At 42.4% G+C, this 18,091-nt stretch overlaps 1 protein-coding gene across 1 annotated transcript in view; it reads left to right on the forward strand.

Annotated features, from left to right (window-relative positions):
• tiam1b (TIAM Rac1 associated GEF 1b) overlaps nt 1-18,091 on the forward strand; it is a 50,170-nt gene that overhangs the window by 14,406 nt on the left and 17,673 nt on the right. The window contains 10 exon segments of the mRNA XM_040131307.1: nt 9,948-10,039; nt 10,174-11,095; nt 12,115-12,571; nt 13,030-13,202; nt 13,431-13,655; nt 15,217-15,402; nt 16,657-16,803; nt 16,966-17,040; nt 17,484-17,654; nt 17,948-18,052. Coding sequence (XP_039987241.1) covers nt 10,184-11,095; nt 12,115-12,571; nt 13,030-13,202; nt 13,431-13,655; nt 15,217-15,402; nt 16,657-16,803; nt 16,966-17,040; nt 17,484-17,654; nt 17,948-18,052 — 2,451 coding nt within the window. The 5' untranslated portion in view covers nt 9,948-10,039; nt 10,174-10,183.

Consider the following 18,091-nt stretch of genomic DNA (forward strand, 5'->3'; position numbering starts at 1 on the left):
TTGCCATTGCAACGGAAACCCTTGCGCGTCACCATACGATATTTTGGTGACTAGTGGGTCGAAGCATTGATGCGGTTGATCACTAATCTATAATCATAAAACTGTCGCACGTGTTTGCTCTTAGTGTGAGGCGAAATTGTCCGTGGAGGAGTGAATTGTAGGTCTGGAATGTGAAGCATGCAAAGGCAGGCTAGTGTTGATGCGCCGTGTTGCCAGGGTAGACCTTTTCACTGACAGTGACAGTTCCAGGCTATGGGAAGGTCAGCTTGTTGAAGTCTCTGGTGATTGCGCTTGTGATATTTTGTCACAGTGGCCGACGTCTCTCTCATTACACAAAGCATTTTTTTGCTCCTCCGAGATGAATCCTTCATCACACACCGTTCAGTGTCGAGCTTGAATTCTCTTGTGATCCTTCTGTCACTGGCTGGCGCCGAACATTTCTTCAGCGTCCGATTTAAGTTTCACATTATTGAGAGTTAAGTTTAAGTGAGTGTTCAAAGGATTTACTTTTATACTTTTGCTTGCATCCAAATCCGCTTAAATCAGTACAAAGCTTAGATTTAAAGATCTACTATCTACAGAGAGTTTCTACCAGAATTAAAGAAAGAGGGGTAAAATTGTCACTGAAGCTCTGACACAATGCCCTACATACTATAATTACTGATAATTACAGATGTTGAGAAGATGAGCAGTGTAGCTATGATTTAGAGAAGGGAAATCCAAGCAAGATGACAGAAGAAAATGGAGGTTCATTTATTTAGGACAATTGGTTTAATTAAGATACTTAGTGGAACTTTATTCTGACAAATCCAACACCATCACAGGTGACAAGGGGACCGCACATTTATCTGACACACTGATGAAGATTAATTGGTGGATCAGCCGCAAATTTCAAACACTGTTGTCAGTTGTCCTTTTAATCTGAGCAAGTAATAATTTGTTCTGATGTCTGTAGTCTTTCCGGTAAAACCAAAAACATGCGCAGCTCCATTCTTAAATGCCGTAATCGTTTGAGGTGGCATATAGTAGTAGGTAGCAGAATGTGGTTTTTAAAAAGCACAGGTCCCGTTGGAGAAAAAGATGCCCAGATCAGGGCCAGAGTATTTCTGGACCTCTGTGTCAACACTTAACTTCTGTGAGGGTGATGAGTTCCTGGAGTCTCAAAAAGTTCATAAAAGCTCACTGGAGGTGAGTTGAATGCAATAGAGTTTATTCTTTCACAAGAGATAAACCCGAGTTAGCTCCAGAAACCAACTGAAGAAGGCATAGCTAGACACCCTCTTTTATACCCCAAATTCGTTCCTCCTCCACTTACTTTTCTAAAAAGTGAACTTAACCTCATCAGGAAATAATGGTGTTATACTTTCCATATTTGGTTACATCCTCCCTATCCACCTGGAAATAATGGTGTCAGTCTCTTGGGAAAATCCCTAACTCTCCCGGCCTGCCTGGGTAAGTCTGGGCACCTCCTGACACCATTATCTCCAAGGTGTCTTAGGCTACTTTGTGACTCACCACAAGCCCAATGATTGAGTCTGATTATCATCAAAATCAATGTTAAAAGTTATCACCTCAGTACATTCTGGTTTATATTGCAACACACAGAGTATATTGGGATTTTACTACTACAGTCCCTTCCCCCAAAGAACTGTAGGCAGAGGAATCGCATAAAAACCACAACCTCTATCCACCCCGCCCCACCACCACCACCAACCCCCCCTTTTGTCTTAACAGTGGTCTGTGGCTCATGTATACCTCCAATTAACCGCAGTTTAAGGACTTCAAAGGTTGTTAACGAGGAGCTAAAGAGCCATAAGCAGGATGTGGTCTGATAGCACCTTGGTTGTGACCCTGTGGACCAGCAATTTGCTGGCATTGATGATAAAGATGAAAGGACTCTGGCACAAAATGACACCACAAGATCTTCTTCAGTCAGTGTGGAAAAATAATAGAAAGACGATATTTGCTCTCACCATTGCATCTAATTGTATACATTTGTAACTGAGATTTTATCTTTTGTTTTATTATGTTAGTGCTAATTTTACACATCTCCCAGTACACCCAGTGCATAATAACCAGGACCCAAAGTTAACCAACTAAATGTTTGTCTTTTTATCATTTTGACCAGTAATATGGGTAAAAATACTGCTTAAAATAAACCTTAGTAAGTTGATTTTTACCAGTGACCATAGAAGTTTATAAAGTTTACTTAAACTTATGCAGAGCGGACAAAAGATTTATTAACCAAACAAAACCTGCAACATCTGCTGTACGCAAACCCCTTAAAGCTTAAAACAGCAGCCGAAGCCGTGAGCGACCTCTGCACACAGTGGTGCCCGAGAGAAAACACTGGCAGGGACAAAGGTGTAACAGCTGCTGCTCAACAGGTTCCAAAATCGGAGCCTGCAGATTTATTGCAAAAATTGTTCACTTTTAAAATGTCGTTTCCAGGGTGTTGATATTTGCCTCTTTCCCACAGTTAGGGCTTATCGTTTTTGCACTCTAGTACCACCTTACGTACACTCCTCCTTACCAAATTTGGAAGAGCATGCAGAAAGAAAAAAAAAATAGTTTTGGACTTATGTATTTGTAGCAGCAGTGCAGTACCAGCAAGAGCCCGTGCCAGCAAAAATAAACAATAAGTTTGGTTACATGGGTTAAGCCTGTATGTTCCTCACATTAGTGTTTTATCAGTTAAATAGAACACGGTTTGATGAGGGCAAACACGGCAACTCTCCCTTTACAAAGGCACCATAACTCAGTATTCCCATAATCTTGGGACACTAAAGCTTACTTGGATGCTCAGAGTATCTCAAATAATACCCTTGTCAGTTTTGAATAATGTAAATAATGGTCCTCACTCCGACTCTTTTCCCCCATATTAGCTGTCACAAACAATAAATGTCCTACTTGGTCTAGTGTGCAATGCTGACGGACATAAAGCATCAGTTTGCATAACAATCTACCTTTTTTGTACAAAAAATTCAAAGTCATATTGCCAATCTACCTACAGTGTTTACTTCTACAATTAGCTTGCTAGTATATCGCCAGGTCTCGCACCAGCTGTACTATCAGAGATCATTTTCCCGGAGATGCGCTGGCATCTATCTAAAGGCTGCTCTCCTACATTAACAAGGTCCCGTAACACGCGACCAGCTGAGCCTCGCATGACGGGGACGGACAGGTCACACACGGCAGCAGCATTTGCCACTGTCCTCAGAAACATGAAATAAATCTTGCAGCAAATAAAAAATGACTAGGTGGGAGGCTTATTGTTTGTTTTTCTTGTTTCTGAAATATGTTGTTCGAAATAGTTTTTTGTGCAATTTTACTTCACCTGCTGCCATGCAAATGCAATTGTTATAGCCAGAGTTGCTGTTGAAAATGGCAAAAGTTGGTGATTGCAGTAGAATTATCCAAGCTAATATTACTTTACCTGCTAAGTTTTTCCAAACGCTGTGTTTGCTACAGATACATTTTGAGTAAGCCTGTATAAATCTTTGCTGGATGAGCCACATCCTGGCGAGCCCGGTGCTTCGTGATGCATTCTTTGCCACGACCTGGCACAAAGCTACTTCCAAGATGGTTCAAGCTGCTTTCATTATCACTGAAAACCCTCTCTTCCAGCTGTTTGCTATTCAGAGTTTCTAGGGCTGGATCCAAGTCCCAAAAATACTCTTTGGCTATATGACAGTGGTATATCGTTTTCATTGGAGTTATTAGGGTGAAAACTGGAGGAAGTACTTGTTTTGTTCATCAAAACAAAATTTCCAATTTCCCTCTGGCCTAATAGAATCTTAAATACAATAAGGAACACTTGGGAGCAGGGAATTAGTCATGAGAACAAGAGACTGCAGTTTGGTACTTCCATTTGCACAGACGCATACGACTCTACATCAGCGGGGAAATGCGAGCCGTCTTGAGTGCAGTCTTTCAGTGGCAAACCCCCTCCTCCGCCTCCTCCATGCGACTACCTGTGTTATTATCTCTAGTGTGTGGAGTGTTCAGATTACAGGGTTTTGTGTTGGAGCTTGTAACTAGTCGGCCCAGGGCATTCTTGCATTTCACCAGTGTAGTTAGACTAAATAACAGGATTGTGTTTGCAAGAGTCAGAGTAACACACCGAGTCAAAATCAGGTTAATTCAAAATGAAGCTCAATTTGTTTTTATCTTCTGTTGCATTATGTAACTGATTTCATGGGGTTATTTCTGGCATCTTCAGATTTGTCTAGTGAATTACAAGTTTGTTTGTTTTTTTTTTTTTTACTTGAATCTCATGAGTATAGGAATGTGTGACCAGGTGTTTGAAACTGTAAGCAGGTTCTAACTTGTTTTTAATGTCCAAAAGTCAGATTTTGGCCATGGTGCAAGAATTTCAATCGTTTCCTCAAATGATATAAACAACTAGACATTTTTGTTCTTAGGGATCCAGAGAATAAGAAGAGCAGGTGGGAGTTAGGGCAGTTTTCCCCTGTTCCTGTTTCTGTTCCAACAGGCCCAAGTATTTGTCAAATATAAGATGAGCTTTTAAGTGATCTTTAATAACAAAAGGACCTTAAATCGACCTGTCACATACTGTATTTCAGGGATGTCAAAATCCCAAAGCACATGGAATAGAAATACGAACATGACTCCCCCAAGACAGTTTCAGATATCATTTCCGTTGTTGTTGTTCAATACAGGGGTTCTGGCATAAATCAGAATGGTGTGACATTTATGTTCCAATATTGTCATACAGATATAAAAGATAAGTTCTGGATAGCATTTTGAGAAGTCTCTCTTACCATAAATACAGACTTTGTCCACTGGGGACAGAACAAAACCTAAAACCTCTTTATGTTTCAATAACATTTTTCTGTTCCAGATTGTAACATTGTGAGAGCCACAGTATTCCCCTGTCTGTAACGATAACCAATCATTTTATAAGCCTACATCTGATAGCTGATGGGGTAGATGACAAATCTGCGGAATTCTGAATAAAAATCTGCATTTCTTTGTACAATATGAAATAATGTTTTTTTTAGACATTTAGCACGCACTGCTAACAAACCCTGGTGTGACAACAAAATGAAAGTGCTACGCTCTATTTATCTCGACATGAGAACTGGATTTCACGGATTTTTAAGAAAATATATTTTGTTTTTTAAGAAGAATGTTTCACGATCAGCCACTCACTTAGAAGCGGCTTGATGCTTTTCATGTTCTGACTTACCCAATAGGTATTAGGTATTGTGAATTTCTGTGCTTTCCCCTGAAGCTGTTGTGTTGCTGATCTTGAGTCACAATAAAACTATTCTTCTCTCTGGGTGGCTGGAATCTCCTGTGGTTATGTATTTCATTAAGAGCTTATAACAGACGAATCATCCAAGTCTTGCTGTCCTTTGCTCTTATGCTGAAAACTAGAGGTGCTCCACTTACCTGGGTCGTCTTTCTGTCAAACTGCCAAATTAGGGGCAGCATTTTCCAGTCTAATTGTTGATTTCAATCTATGTGTTTATTTGTTTATGAAGAATAATAGTGTTGATACAGGAAAGAGACGGGGGCACTGACTTTCTACCCTGTGTCAGCAGGTATTTCTAAAGGAAACCAATGGCTGTTCCTGGGGATTTGTTGCTCTAGAACATCCTTTCCAACCCTGGTATTTCTTCCTTATGTATTAATAAAGAGCTGATGATGGATTCTGTGCACCAGCAGCATTGCACCTTTTCGAGAACATAGTGTTAGGGAATTGAGGCCATTTTAACCTTGTATTCAGATATTCTAGTAACTCACAGCATCTCTATTGGGTTAAGGTCTGGCCTCTGACTGGGCCAAACCAAAAGGTGGATTTTCTTTGTTTTTCTGTAGTGGATTTACTTCGATGTTTAGGGTCATTAACCTGCCGCATCACCCAACATCTACTGAACTTCAGCTGGCGGACAGGCACTCTGACATTATCCTGTAAGATACCTCGATAAACTTGGGAATTCATTTTTCCCTCTATGATGGTGAGCTGTCCAGGCCCAGCAGCAGCAATGCAGTCAAAATCATGATGTTCCCTCCGCTGTACTTCAACTTTGGGTTGATGTTTTTGTGTTGGTATGAAGTACCCTTTTTACGCCATATGTAGTGCTGTGCGTTGTTCCACAACACATCTTCCTAGTAGCAGTGTAGTGTTAAGGTGCTCTTTGATGTCTCCGTGGTTCCTCTGTTGTATCCTGCTGTGGACACCACGCTCCATGCACCATGATTTCTGTAGGACACATGAACAGAGATATTAACCAGCTCAATTGATTCCCTTAAGTCTTAAGCTGTAACTTTGGGTTTCCCTTTTACCTCCATTGTGCGCTCTGCATTGTGCCTTTGGAGTCATCTTAGCTTGGCGTCCTCTTCTAGGGTCAGTAGCTACAGAACTAAATTTTCTCCATTTATAGACAGTTTGTCTAAATGTGGACTGATGAGTATCTAAACTCTTTGAGATGACTTTGTAACCCTTTCCAGCTTGGAAATCAACAATTCTTAATTGAGGGTCTTGAGATCGTGGTTCACATCAGTAGATGCTTCCTGTGAACAGCAAACTCAAATTCTTTCAGTGGTGTTTTTTTTTTTTTTTTTTTTTAATAAGTCAAAGAAGCTCCAACCCGCACCTCCAATCTGGTTTCATTGATTGGAGTCCAGGTTTGCCAACTCCTGACTCCAGTTAGCATTTGTTGACATCATTAGCTTAGGGTTTCACATACTTTTTCCAACCTAAACTGTGAATGTTTAAATGATGTATTCAGTATGGACAAGAACAATACAATAGTTAAAATAGATTATGTTTGTTCATTATCATGACTTAGATGAAGATCTGCTTATACTTTAAGACAAATTTACACACAAATGCAGTTAATTCCACAGGGTTAATTTACCTTTTCTTGCCACTGTATGCTTATTCATTCGTGGATTTTTACTTTTAAGAGCTTCTACAGGTCAGCCTCCAAACCATCCCTGTTCTCCTGCCTTAAAAGCTTCGGTGGAAACCTGTATGTTCAGAGGCAATCACTGTTCTGTTATCTCTTTGAAAGAGGCACAAGTGGCTTGCTGATTCATCAGGGATCATACTACAAAAATGCTTTTAATGTAAAGAGGGCTATTTTCTATTTTTATAAATTCAAGCTAATAATAATCTTGTGGCAGACTGAACAAGGAACTGTTTATGCTGCTTATATTTAGATCTGTTATCTCTGTGAATGTGCTGATTTGATAATGACTGAGTGAACTTGCCCATGTTGGACCAATAACTTGACTTAGCTCTCATGTGAGTTTGAGCATAATTAGATTTTTATACATAGTTTTCCTTCTCTCTCTTCCAATCATATTTTCTTAGACTTTGATGCAAAAAGGACTACCATTTTAAGAGAGAGGCAAAGGACAATAAATGTATAGTCACAGTAATAGCCAGCTTTGTTGCACTCTGAGTGTGTTACAGAAACAAACAGCTGTTCTAATTTTTAAAATTTTTTCGTTCTGGCATATTGGGTGACCAGCTAGTTCACACATTTCAGGCTAATCTCTGGCCAAATTCAAATCATATTATCATTGAAACCACTGGGAACACCAGCAAATCCAGTATAGCAGCGTATTAAAGTTTGCCTATAAATAGCAGAACCTTCATCCACAAATACCAACTGTTAGACCTATCAAAAAGATGCTGGTAGGGCTTTATTTTATTATATTTAAAAAAAAAAAAATTTACGAGGCCCTGTAGGCCTGTGATGATCAGGTCTAAAACACTGGATATTTTGTTTCTTTTACGTAATGACGTCTGCAGACTAGAGCCTGACCGGTACATTGTTTGGCCAATTTTATCAGCCAATCATAGTCTGTCAGATATACAGATATATTGGTATCCCTGTATATGTTGTCCAACGTGTTCATATGAAAACTTTTTTTTTTTTTTTTTTTACAGAACATAATACAGAAAAAGATGCTTGGGGTAATTTAGAAATGGTGAAATAACATAAACAGATTTATCTCAAACAAAGAGAAAAGATGCTTTGTACCAAATTTAGCTACTAGTTAATTTTCATTTGTAGCCCCAGGACAGGTGAACAGAAACAAAAACAAAAAAACCTGTCATCTCCACTACCAGTTGACCAACAACATTCACCTGTCCTGGGGCTACAAATGAAAATGAACTAGAAGCTAAAAATCAAATCAAATCTCTCATATGTGAGTGTGTGTTTCTCGATATATGAGACACACTCACATATCTGAGATTTTTTTTTTTTTTTTTTTAACTCCCTAAAATCGGTTTCAGCATCGGCCCCAAAAATCCCGTATCGGACAAGCTGTATTGCAGAGCCATTAAACTTTCACCTTTACACATATGAAAAAAAAGTGTACTGTGTGGGAAAGGGCACCAACGAGCCTCAGAGTGGCCCTTGGTGTAGTGTTTGTGCTAGCATTTTATAAGCATGTGAGCATTTTGTACCTCAGTGAGTCTTGTTTCCTCTAATGAGTTCAGTGGCATTTCATAGTTCTGCTCTAAGTATCTCTTTCTTTTCCGTTCTTTTCCTCTACCCAGTAGGATTGAATGAAACAGCCAATAAACTGCAGGGTTATATGAAAAATAAATGGACTTCCATCAGCATCAAACATTGTGCATTGCAGTTCCAGTGAGGGGTGATGAGTGAGCAAAATGAAGAGGGGAAAGGGAGCAACATAAGGTAGAAAAACGGGGTCAGCTCCAGTTTATGTAACGCCCCTCTTCACAGTAAGCCCGAGTGCATGCAGAAGCAGAAGGTTGGGCTCCCACTCATCTGCATTGGTTACACACGCAACAAACATTGCACCCCCCCAAAGGGTCTGTCCTGAAAGGAGTGGAGTTCAAATTAGGAGGACCAACAGCCACAGTGCGGTTACAATGTGGTTGTTGCCCATCTGGCATCATCTGATGGTCCCAGGCATGGAACAGGACCTTTTTGGAGCAGGCCTTCCAGCCTAAAGGCTTGTAGATGGAGTCCAAATGTGTATTATGGTAAAAACTTGTTAGACCCCCCCCAACCCCCAGTCCTCTCTAATGCAGGAGGTAGTGTCTAACAACAACCCTACATGGATGGTTCACTTCAGCTCTGAATAACTTATGTTTACTCAGGCTGTCGCAGTGCTCATATTGTCATTACATATGAGCACAGCCCCAATGCATGTTGCGGATCACTTCCTCTGTCAGATTGATGGTGGTGTTCATTCAGCTAACTTGACCAAAACTGGCTGTGTTTTTTTTTTTTTTGGCATAACTTTCTGAATTAGCAGCGCCATAAGCCAGGGTTGAGTTACTTATGCTCCACTGTTCTGGTTTCCTCATATCAACTCCTCGACTTCTTTTTGTGACCAGTATCCGGGTTTTTTAGGGTAAAGTCTGTGTTGTACAAATCCATGTCACCTTACATTTTGCGACTTGCTAAGTAGTTGATACTCAAGGTACACTGGGGTACAATCACAGGCTCATATTTGATCAGTTAAGCAAACTCATTAAATATGAAGACAAATGATATGTTCCATCATACAATTTTGGACTAGTGATCATCTCTTTTCCTCAGTATCAGGTGGTTGTTTCTTAATGCCTCATCTTAGATGCAGTCAAGGATTGCTCCAACCTGCTTTGATTTTAACTGATCTCTGTATCTTGCTAATATATTCAAGCTGTCTGGATAAATTTTGTCTCATGGATTATGCTCAGTGGATGTATGCAGGGCTCCTGGGCAAAAGACAACTCTAGGTTTATGTAAAACGTTTTTGACAGTTACATAACAGCCCAAAAGAGGCTACAATAGACACATAAAAATGAAAGTGTTTACATTTCCATTTTTAGCTGCCGATTTCTTTAAATACAAGCCAGTCTTAAACCATAACAATATACATAATTTGAAGCACCCATGTTACAATTTTGATATGATTTCTCACCTGGATGTCTCTGATTTCAGAGCTTCGTGGATTGTACCAGCAGCTCAAGGACCGAACTGTCTGAAGATCCAGTGACAAACAAAATGCCAGAAAAATCATTACGGTCTTGCAGGTAGGCTAACATACAGATACTAATCTGTCATTTGATGTCTGACACATGTCAGTTAAAAAGAATACATTATGTTCCTGAATCGGTTTCATATTCTTTTTGGAGTCTATTTAAGATGTATGTCCTCTTCTGTTCAGCCTCTGAATCATGGGAAATGTCGAGAGCCAGAATGGGGACCATGGCCTCTACGGTAACGAGCGTGGCTATTTGTCACGTAAGCACATGTCTCGGTCCCTTCGCATCTCCAACAAGCAGTCCAGACGCTCTCGACACGCTTCATCAGGGAAAATAGAGCACAGGAACTCTGAGACAAGCACGCGCTCAAGTAGCACCCCAAGTATCCCACAGTCCCTGGCTGACAATGGCCTGGAACCCTTCAATGAGACAAATATTCTCCCAGACTTTGGAAGCCCAATTTGGGTGGATCGTGTGGCCATGAATCTGCGACCTGTGTCCTTTCACAATGACCTTACCAATCCCTCAGTGCACATGAATACAATGCACATAACCCTACCTGGCCCCACTGCGGAGGAGGTGCAGGACGAAGACGTGTACACTGGCGAGGTAACATACCTGCAGAAGACCCGGGACGGGACCAAGGAGACCCTCAGCTTCAAGAAGAAGAGGTCTAAGTCTGCGGACATGTGGCGAGATGACAGCCTGGAGTTCTCCCTGTCAGATCTCAGCCAAGAGCACCTGACCAGCACAGAAGAAATCATAGACCCCGCCAACGAGAGAGCTTTCACTGACTGCGAAGGCCACCTGCAGTCCAGCCCCACAGACTCAACTGACAGGGCAAACTCCCTGGACGAGCTGTACAGCCAGAAGGGCTCTGCCCGCAGGCAACCCCATGGCCGCTACGCCAAGTGGCACGACGCCAACAGGGCTATCAGGGAGGGCGAGGATGATAAGATGCTCTCCCCGTCAGAGGAGGATGGGAACGCTTACGGTGCATTCACCCTCCCTTGCCGGCGTTCTCACTGCCTGTCGGAAGGCCTTAGCAGCCAGCAAGCTGCCATGTGTGCCAGTATGCAGGGCAGGAGGGCACAGACTATACAGGTAAGAGGTAGCACAGTGTGAAGTGGTGCGGATCTTTTACACAACTAATTTGGCTCAAATAATTTTCATTTAAAATATGGCACAGTTCATAGAAAATGGAACAAATAATTTTCTCTATCCATGAATATGTAAACGGTGTATTAATGTCTGTTATTCTCTGACCTTATTGAGATGTCAGGATCCTGAAATGTTGAAAATATGTCACGGCTCTTTTGTTCTCTTTAGACACCGTATGAAAAGCTATGCAGAATCTTAATGCAGTCTGGTGGCATCACCAATAAAACGGCATTCCTCATTCATTTTTTTTCCCCCCCACTGTGTCTGAGCATTTCCTCTGCTGCATTCACCTCACAGATAATAAGCTGCTGAAACAGATGAAGTGTAAAAAGAAATCTTGTGTCAAGGGAGCGATGTGTTGTTTCCAGATGAAACTGTTGTTTTTCTTGGGAGAGGAGACGGCGATGATGGGAGGGGGGGAGCAGAGCTTAAAGTCACTCCCTGTTTGAAATGCCTCAGTCTTTTGTTATGATAATGAGGGGAGGCCTGTGGAAGAGTGTAACAGTAAAACGTGTATGGTGGCCCTGTCACTGCGGGGCACCGTCAGCCCTGGTGAATGGAGCTCTGGAGCGCATGATTGGGTCATGTGACCAGATGGAGATACTGAGCTCGGTGTAACCCCCTTCGTCTCCCAGGAGCCTTTGGCCATGTGGGTAGGAGAGGGCAGACCCTACGGTGCCACAGGCAGGGCAGGCTGTACTCACACAGCACTAAACGCTTTGCTGGGAGTAATTAATTTTGAGGAGAGCCTCAGGATTAAGCAACCCACGGACTCTCGTTAGGCCTCTGTAGCCACAGTTTTTACATGTTTGCTTTACAAGACTGGCTCTACCCTGTATCCACAGAGAGAGCTTAGTTGCTAGTCAGCGTAGGAGTTGTTGTTGACTGGCTGCCTTCTTAGTGATGAAGAAAACGTGGCTGCCATGCTGTCTCACCTGTCCTTTGCTTCTGCCACGACCCAGGATGTCACAGCGGGGGAGGGCAGCGAGTACGAGGACAGTGGCATCGACGGGGTGACAGTGGAGGCAGAGCACCAATCCAGACGTTACAAGACCATGTCGGCCTCCTTTTCCGTGTGCTCGGCGCACGGTAGGAGCATGTTCGCCGGCAGCGACAGCGGCAGCAGCAGTGGCGGCGGGGCCAGTGAGTGTGTACAGGGTGTGTACGAGAACTTTCGTCAGGAACTGGAGATGAGCTCCTGCCAGACGGAGAGCTTGGAAGAGGCGGGGTCGGCCTTAAGTGATGAGCAGAGCAATATGAGCTCCGCCTACCAGTCTGACCCGTTGCTCAGTGTCGCTCAGGGGATGGTGCGCAAGGCTGGCAGGCTTGCTGTTAAGAACTTCCTCGTACATAAAAAGAACAAGAAAGTGGAGTCAGCCACAAGGCGCAAGTGGAAAAGTTACTGGGTTTCCCTAAAAGGTTTGTTATACCCTCAGTGTGTCCATAACATTTACACTTTATTCCATTATCTCAGTGTCAGTACAGCTCAGTCAACACGGCACGCTTTTGATGTTTAGTTTTTTACTGACATACAGTAGCTTATGCAGAAACACTTGAAATCCAATCTACTTCAACTAAGCTCTGTAAACCATGCTTTGATACAAGCATGATTCAAACCCCATTATCAAATTTTATGCCATTTGACTGGGCTTTAAATTAAATCAGTACTCTAGTGATCATGATGCCTCCCTCGCTGATATCTCAGCCATGCAGCCTGCACTTCTTAATGTTGGCCACTGGAGAGCAGAATTAAATTGCTTGAGCAAATCTTGCTTTAAAAAAAAAAAAAATCTGTATCATTGTTATTCTTTCCTAGATATTGGGGCCAGCAGGCATCTGTGTTGTCAAGTAACAAATAGATTGTTTTGGTTCTCCAGGTTGCACTCTGTTCTTCTATGAGACTGATGGCCGCTCAGGGATCGACAACAACAGTATTCCCAAGCATGCCATCTGGGTAGAGAACAGTATTGTCCAGGCTGTACCAGAGCATCCCAAAAAGGACTTTGTCTTCTGTCTCAGCAACTCCCTGGGAGATGCCTTTTTGTTCCAGGTAAGAGAATGCTTAAGTGTCATCTGATCTGTGAGTAAGTGGGCAAACGTTACCATGACCTATTTGTACTCTGTTTTCTCTCATTTCGTGCTGTGTAAATTCTGATTTGCTATTAAAATTAGCAGTGGATCAACACAGAGAAGGCAAATAAAGAGCCTTTTATTGTGAATGTCAAGGTGCTGGTGTGCTGTTTTAACATCTGACATTTCGTTGTCCGTCGCCACGCAGACCTGCAGCCAGACAGAGCTGGAGAACTGGATCACAGCCATCCACTCGGCCTGCGCCACCGCCGTCGCCCGCCAGCACCACAGAGAGGACACGGTGCGGCTGCTCCGCGCCGAGATCAAGAAGCTGGAGCAGAAGATTGACATGGACGAGAAGATGAAGAAGATGGGAGACATGCAACTGTCCGCCGTCACTGACACCAAGAAGAGGAAGACAATCCTTGATCAAGTAGGTTTTATTCTTCTTTTCCCCCCGAGCTTGTCTCTCTCAGAAGTCCCACGTCAGGTGATTGCGTGGGGTTTTGAGAAGTATTATCCTGATGAGTTTGCAAATTTGATTGGTTCTCTGAGGAAGTCGGGGAATATCAGGCAAATTTAGAAAGTCATTTCACAGAAATATACTAGAACATGTTTTTCAAAATTGTATAAATACATTGTTCTGACCAGTTCAACATTATAAAAACAATTATTCTGAGAGTGTAATGACCAGACATTAAATTTTGACTGGTCAAGTACGGGGCAATAAACACCATTTGTAAAGAATGTTACATGTATCTGGATAATTTCAAATCTTGAATTAAAATATAATATAGAAACAAAATCGACGGAGCAGCTTCCTCAAATGTGAAAACAACATCTGATCAGTTTTGATCATCCTTATGGGCCACACCATTTACGTGTCATTCAATCCAGTATGAAAGTACTGCTGGTATTGGAACTACCTAAGATGGAATGATACAAAGACAATGGGCCAGCTTTGTCAGTATCTGATTTTAGCAAAGTAGCAGATAAACTCCTGGAGTAACACGAGCTCTCGCCATCAACCTCCTGCTGCTTTTGTGACTGTTGACACAACTGCTAAACTTCAAAGAGTAGGAGATTTGCTCCAAGATGAACTTCAGCTTCACTTAAGAAGCAAACTACTGTAGTCTTTAAGATGTTTTCCACTCCTCCTGGTCCAGGGCTGTAGTGACAATAACAAGCATTATTTTCAGATCATATTCAAGTTATGTATTATTTGCTTAATTACAAGCTTCACATGAGTGGGTGTTTCAATATCAGTATCCCCAAGTTGTTCTAATGGAAGAAACAGGAGATGGGCAAAGACGCAGAAGGAGGCAGAGGGAGGGATTAAGTAACAGATCTTGGAGGTATCATCTGCCTAGAGGCTGTTGATGCTACACACCTATCGGCTCCAGGGTGCTTTTTTTTTTTTTTTTTGTTTTTTAACATGGTATGCATTTGGCACCAGTCGATAGCCTGCCACTCTCTCAATTAATTGCAAAGCTCATATTGTCTTTAATAGGTTTGTTTACAGAGAAGGGCGATCAAATGGCCTTTTGTTTGATCAGTTAGGTAGTGCTTGGTTGGAGCGGCTCTGTTTGGCAGTGTCAGGTTTCACATTGTGCAGAGCTGAATGGATACAGGCCTGCTCCTTAGAAAGCTGAAACACTCCCAGCCTCTATCTGCCAGTGGAATGTGCAGTATTGTTTCTTTCTCATCTCTGGGCTACTTGGCAGTGATACAGAGCCCTCCGCCATGGCGCTGGCCGCCTCTTCGAAACACCAGTGCAGTTCCGTGACTGGGAGGGGACGGCCCAGTGAATAATCACAATGTCCTGCTCTACTGCCCCAGTAAACATCAAATCATTAGGTGTAGAGATCACACACTGGCAAAACTTGGAGCCTCTGGGGGAGAGAAGAGATTCTCCATCTTGGTCTGGAGTTGACAAACAAGAGCCTTGATGACCAATTAATTGGATGTATTGTTGTGTCCCTCTCACTCGGCAGATCTTTCTGTGGGAGCAGAACCTGGAGCAGTTTCACATGGATCTATTCCGCTTCAGGTGCTACCTTGCCAGCCTGCAGGGGGGTGAGCTGCCCAACCCCAAACGCCTCCTGGCCTTTGCCTCCCGCCCTACCAAGCTGGCAATGGGCCGACTGGGTATATTCTCTGTCTCTTCCTTCCATGCACTGGTAAATATCACTCTTTGCTCCTTCATGTTTATTACATTCCCTTTATTAAATCTGGTTTTATCAAGCATTGTCATGACTCGCATTTATATAACATCTTAGGTTTTCATTTTATGTATTTACATTCACATTGTGAACATTTGATATTAAATATTTGAAGGACCAGGTATACTTCAGCAACACAAACTTTAGTTGCTGCAGGGGATTAAACCTGTAACCTTTCAGTTGTAAAATGGACTCTGTCAAACTCTGTTCTCCTTTTTTATATGGAGGTTCCTTAGATTGTAGGCAGAGCAAAATACTGTATCTTCCTCAAAATACACATTGGCATCATTGAGTACACGTAGTGACTCTCGCAGCAGGGCGATTGATTCCAGAAACTAAAATGTGTTGTGTCAAACCACTTTTTTCCATAATGGCTGCTATTTTGGAGTCCGGGTCTTGCGCAGGGCAACTGTTTGGGAGGTTTAGGTTCAGTTTCGGCCTCCCACTGCTGCGCTGGAGTTACGCACTCCACAGCTAAAAGCACTGGCAGTACAGGAAAACATTTATTTGATTTTTAGAGTTTGCAGATCAGTGAGGTTCCTTTTTGTCCCCTCCCCACTAACGCGGTGCGGAATGAGTGCCTAGGTTAAGTTAAGAGCATGTTCGCCCCTACGTGCACAGAGCTGTTCTAATGCCTACTTCAGCATATTTTTAAAGACCATTTAGTCTTGCCTCTTCACAGACGAGTAGCCTAGAAATGTCAGGTTGTGTACGAATCTGCATGAGCCCAGTGCTCATGTGTGAAATAGACATGACAGTTCCATATCTGTATGTTCACTATTTATCACAGTAAAAGCCAAGTAACCCCTTTAACTCAGTTTATTTAACGAGATTCTTCAGTTAAGTTAAGTTATTATAGCAATCGCCTGGTGCAATGCCTCTTGATTATTGTTTTATGCTCAGGGAAGATTTACTGATCATAAATATTCTACCATACGTTTATCATACGTGCTAATAGGTTTCTCACAATTAAAACATAATTTCCTTGTTCCTGTGTCACTCAAAAAATATTGTTTTTTGGCTTTTTTCATGTTGTGGCCTCATTTAACAAAGATTAAATGAGGCCACAACATAGAAAAGCCATTAACATTAATTAACATTAATGGCTGCCACATATGTTTGCAAAATGTGCTGTAACGTGAGGCCAAACGGATTGTTGTCTGCCTCGTTAGGTGTGTTTCCTGCACCAACTGAGCTGTTATATTTTTGCAGGTGGCAGCTCGCACGGAGACCGGAGTGAGACGGCGAACACAGGCCATGTCTCGGTCCTGCAGCAAGCGCAAGAGCAGGTTCTCCTCCCTCTGGGGTCTGGACACTACCTCAAAGAAAAAGACAAAAGCCCACCCCACTATCAACCAGGTCTGAGGTTTTTCATGCTCATACGGACAGTTATTTTTAAGTTTCAAAGCAAGTAACAGAACTGTTTTGACCACACAAAGATTTCTTTTTGTCCTTTCCTTACGCATTTATCCTCCACAATTCTACTTATGACCACTCGACCTTCTTTTTTTAACCCTGCAGGTCTTTGCCGATGGCGAGGAGCCAGTGAAAAAACCCGTAGATGGCATATATGTTGATCATACTAAAGAGCACAGAGTAAGGGGGAATCATTCATTATCTGGTTGCAAAAGGTCAAGCATGAGTGGGAACTTACTCAACTAAATCTTTAGCCAACATGACGTCAATTAAATATTAGCCATCTGCATATCCTGAGTAAGCAGCAGAGCAGAGTCCCAGAGATTACAGCTATAACAGCTACTTAGGCACATTAGAGGCTGTAATTTTTCCTTCATTCCTTCTAAGCCAATGTATAGTAATGTACTAAAGTCCTTGTAAAATGTATTGCATCTGCTCTGTGGGTGTATTGATGGTAGCCATTTAAACGGGAAGTACTGGTGAGAGAGTATAGATTGGGGAATGATTAAAACGTAACACCCATTTTTAATCAAATCAAAAGCAGTAAAACATGTTTACATACTAAAAATCAACCCACTCTAAAGTATCAAACTGAACAAGCCTTTTAACGTCTCTGTTCAAAGAAAAGTGAGGAGGGAATTGTGAAAAGCCTTCCACGGCCCAGCACCGAGAGTGACATCTGGGTCCCTGACCACCTCACCCCCTCCTGGGTGTGTTTGCCAAATGACCAGCCAGTGCTAACCATCATCCAACCAGGGGAGTCCGCACTGTGCGTTCTGGAAACCATCTGCAAGGTAATAGCGCCCAGTCACAAATGACCTGCCCTGACCTACGGTTCAGGTTTCACTTGTTAGCTCTATGCCTCTGTTTGACAGAGGCATAAGGATATATGCACATGAAGACCCATGCAGAGGACTTTGAAATGTCTGGCTTGTCATACCATAATTTAACGAGAGCAAAGCTAGTTTGGCTGAGTCAGAGAGAAGAGGGAAAAAAAATGTCCAAACTTTGTTTTGGAAGAATCAAATATCTCAGTGCTATGATGCTGGTTGAACATCCTTTCTGTCTCTTTGCCCTCCTCCCACAGGCTCACCTGCTGGATCCCACCAAGCACTACTTGCGACTCAAATTCCTTATCGAAAACCAAGTGCAATTCTACATTCCAAAACCGGAGGAGGATGTGTGCGACTTGGTATGTGACTCGCTCGAGCGTGATCCTGTTCCTCCTCCG

This window comes from Xiphias gladius, chromosome 7, assembly GCF_016859285.1.
Source record: "Xiphias gladius isolate SHS-SW01 ecotype Sanya breed wild chromosome 7, ASM1685928v1, whole genome shotgun sequence".
Taxonomy (NCBI): Eukaryota; Metazoa; Chordata; class Actinopteri; order Istiophoriformes; family Xiphiidae; genus Xiphias; species Xiphias gladius.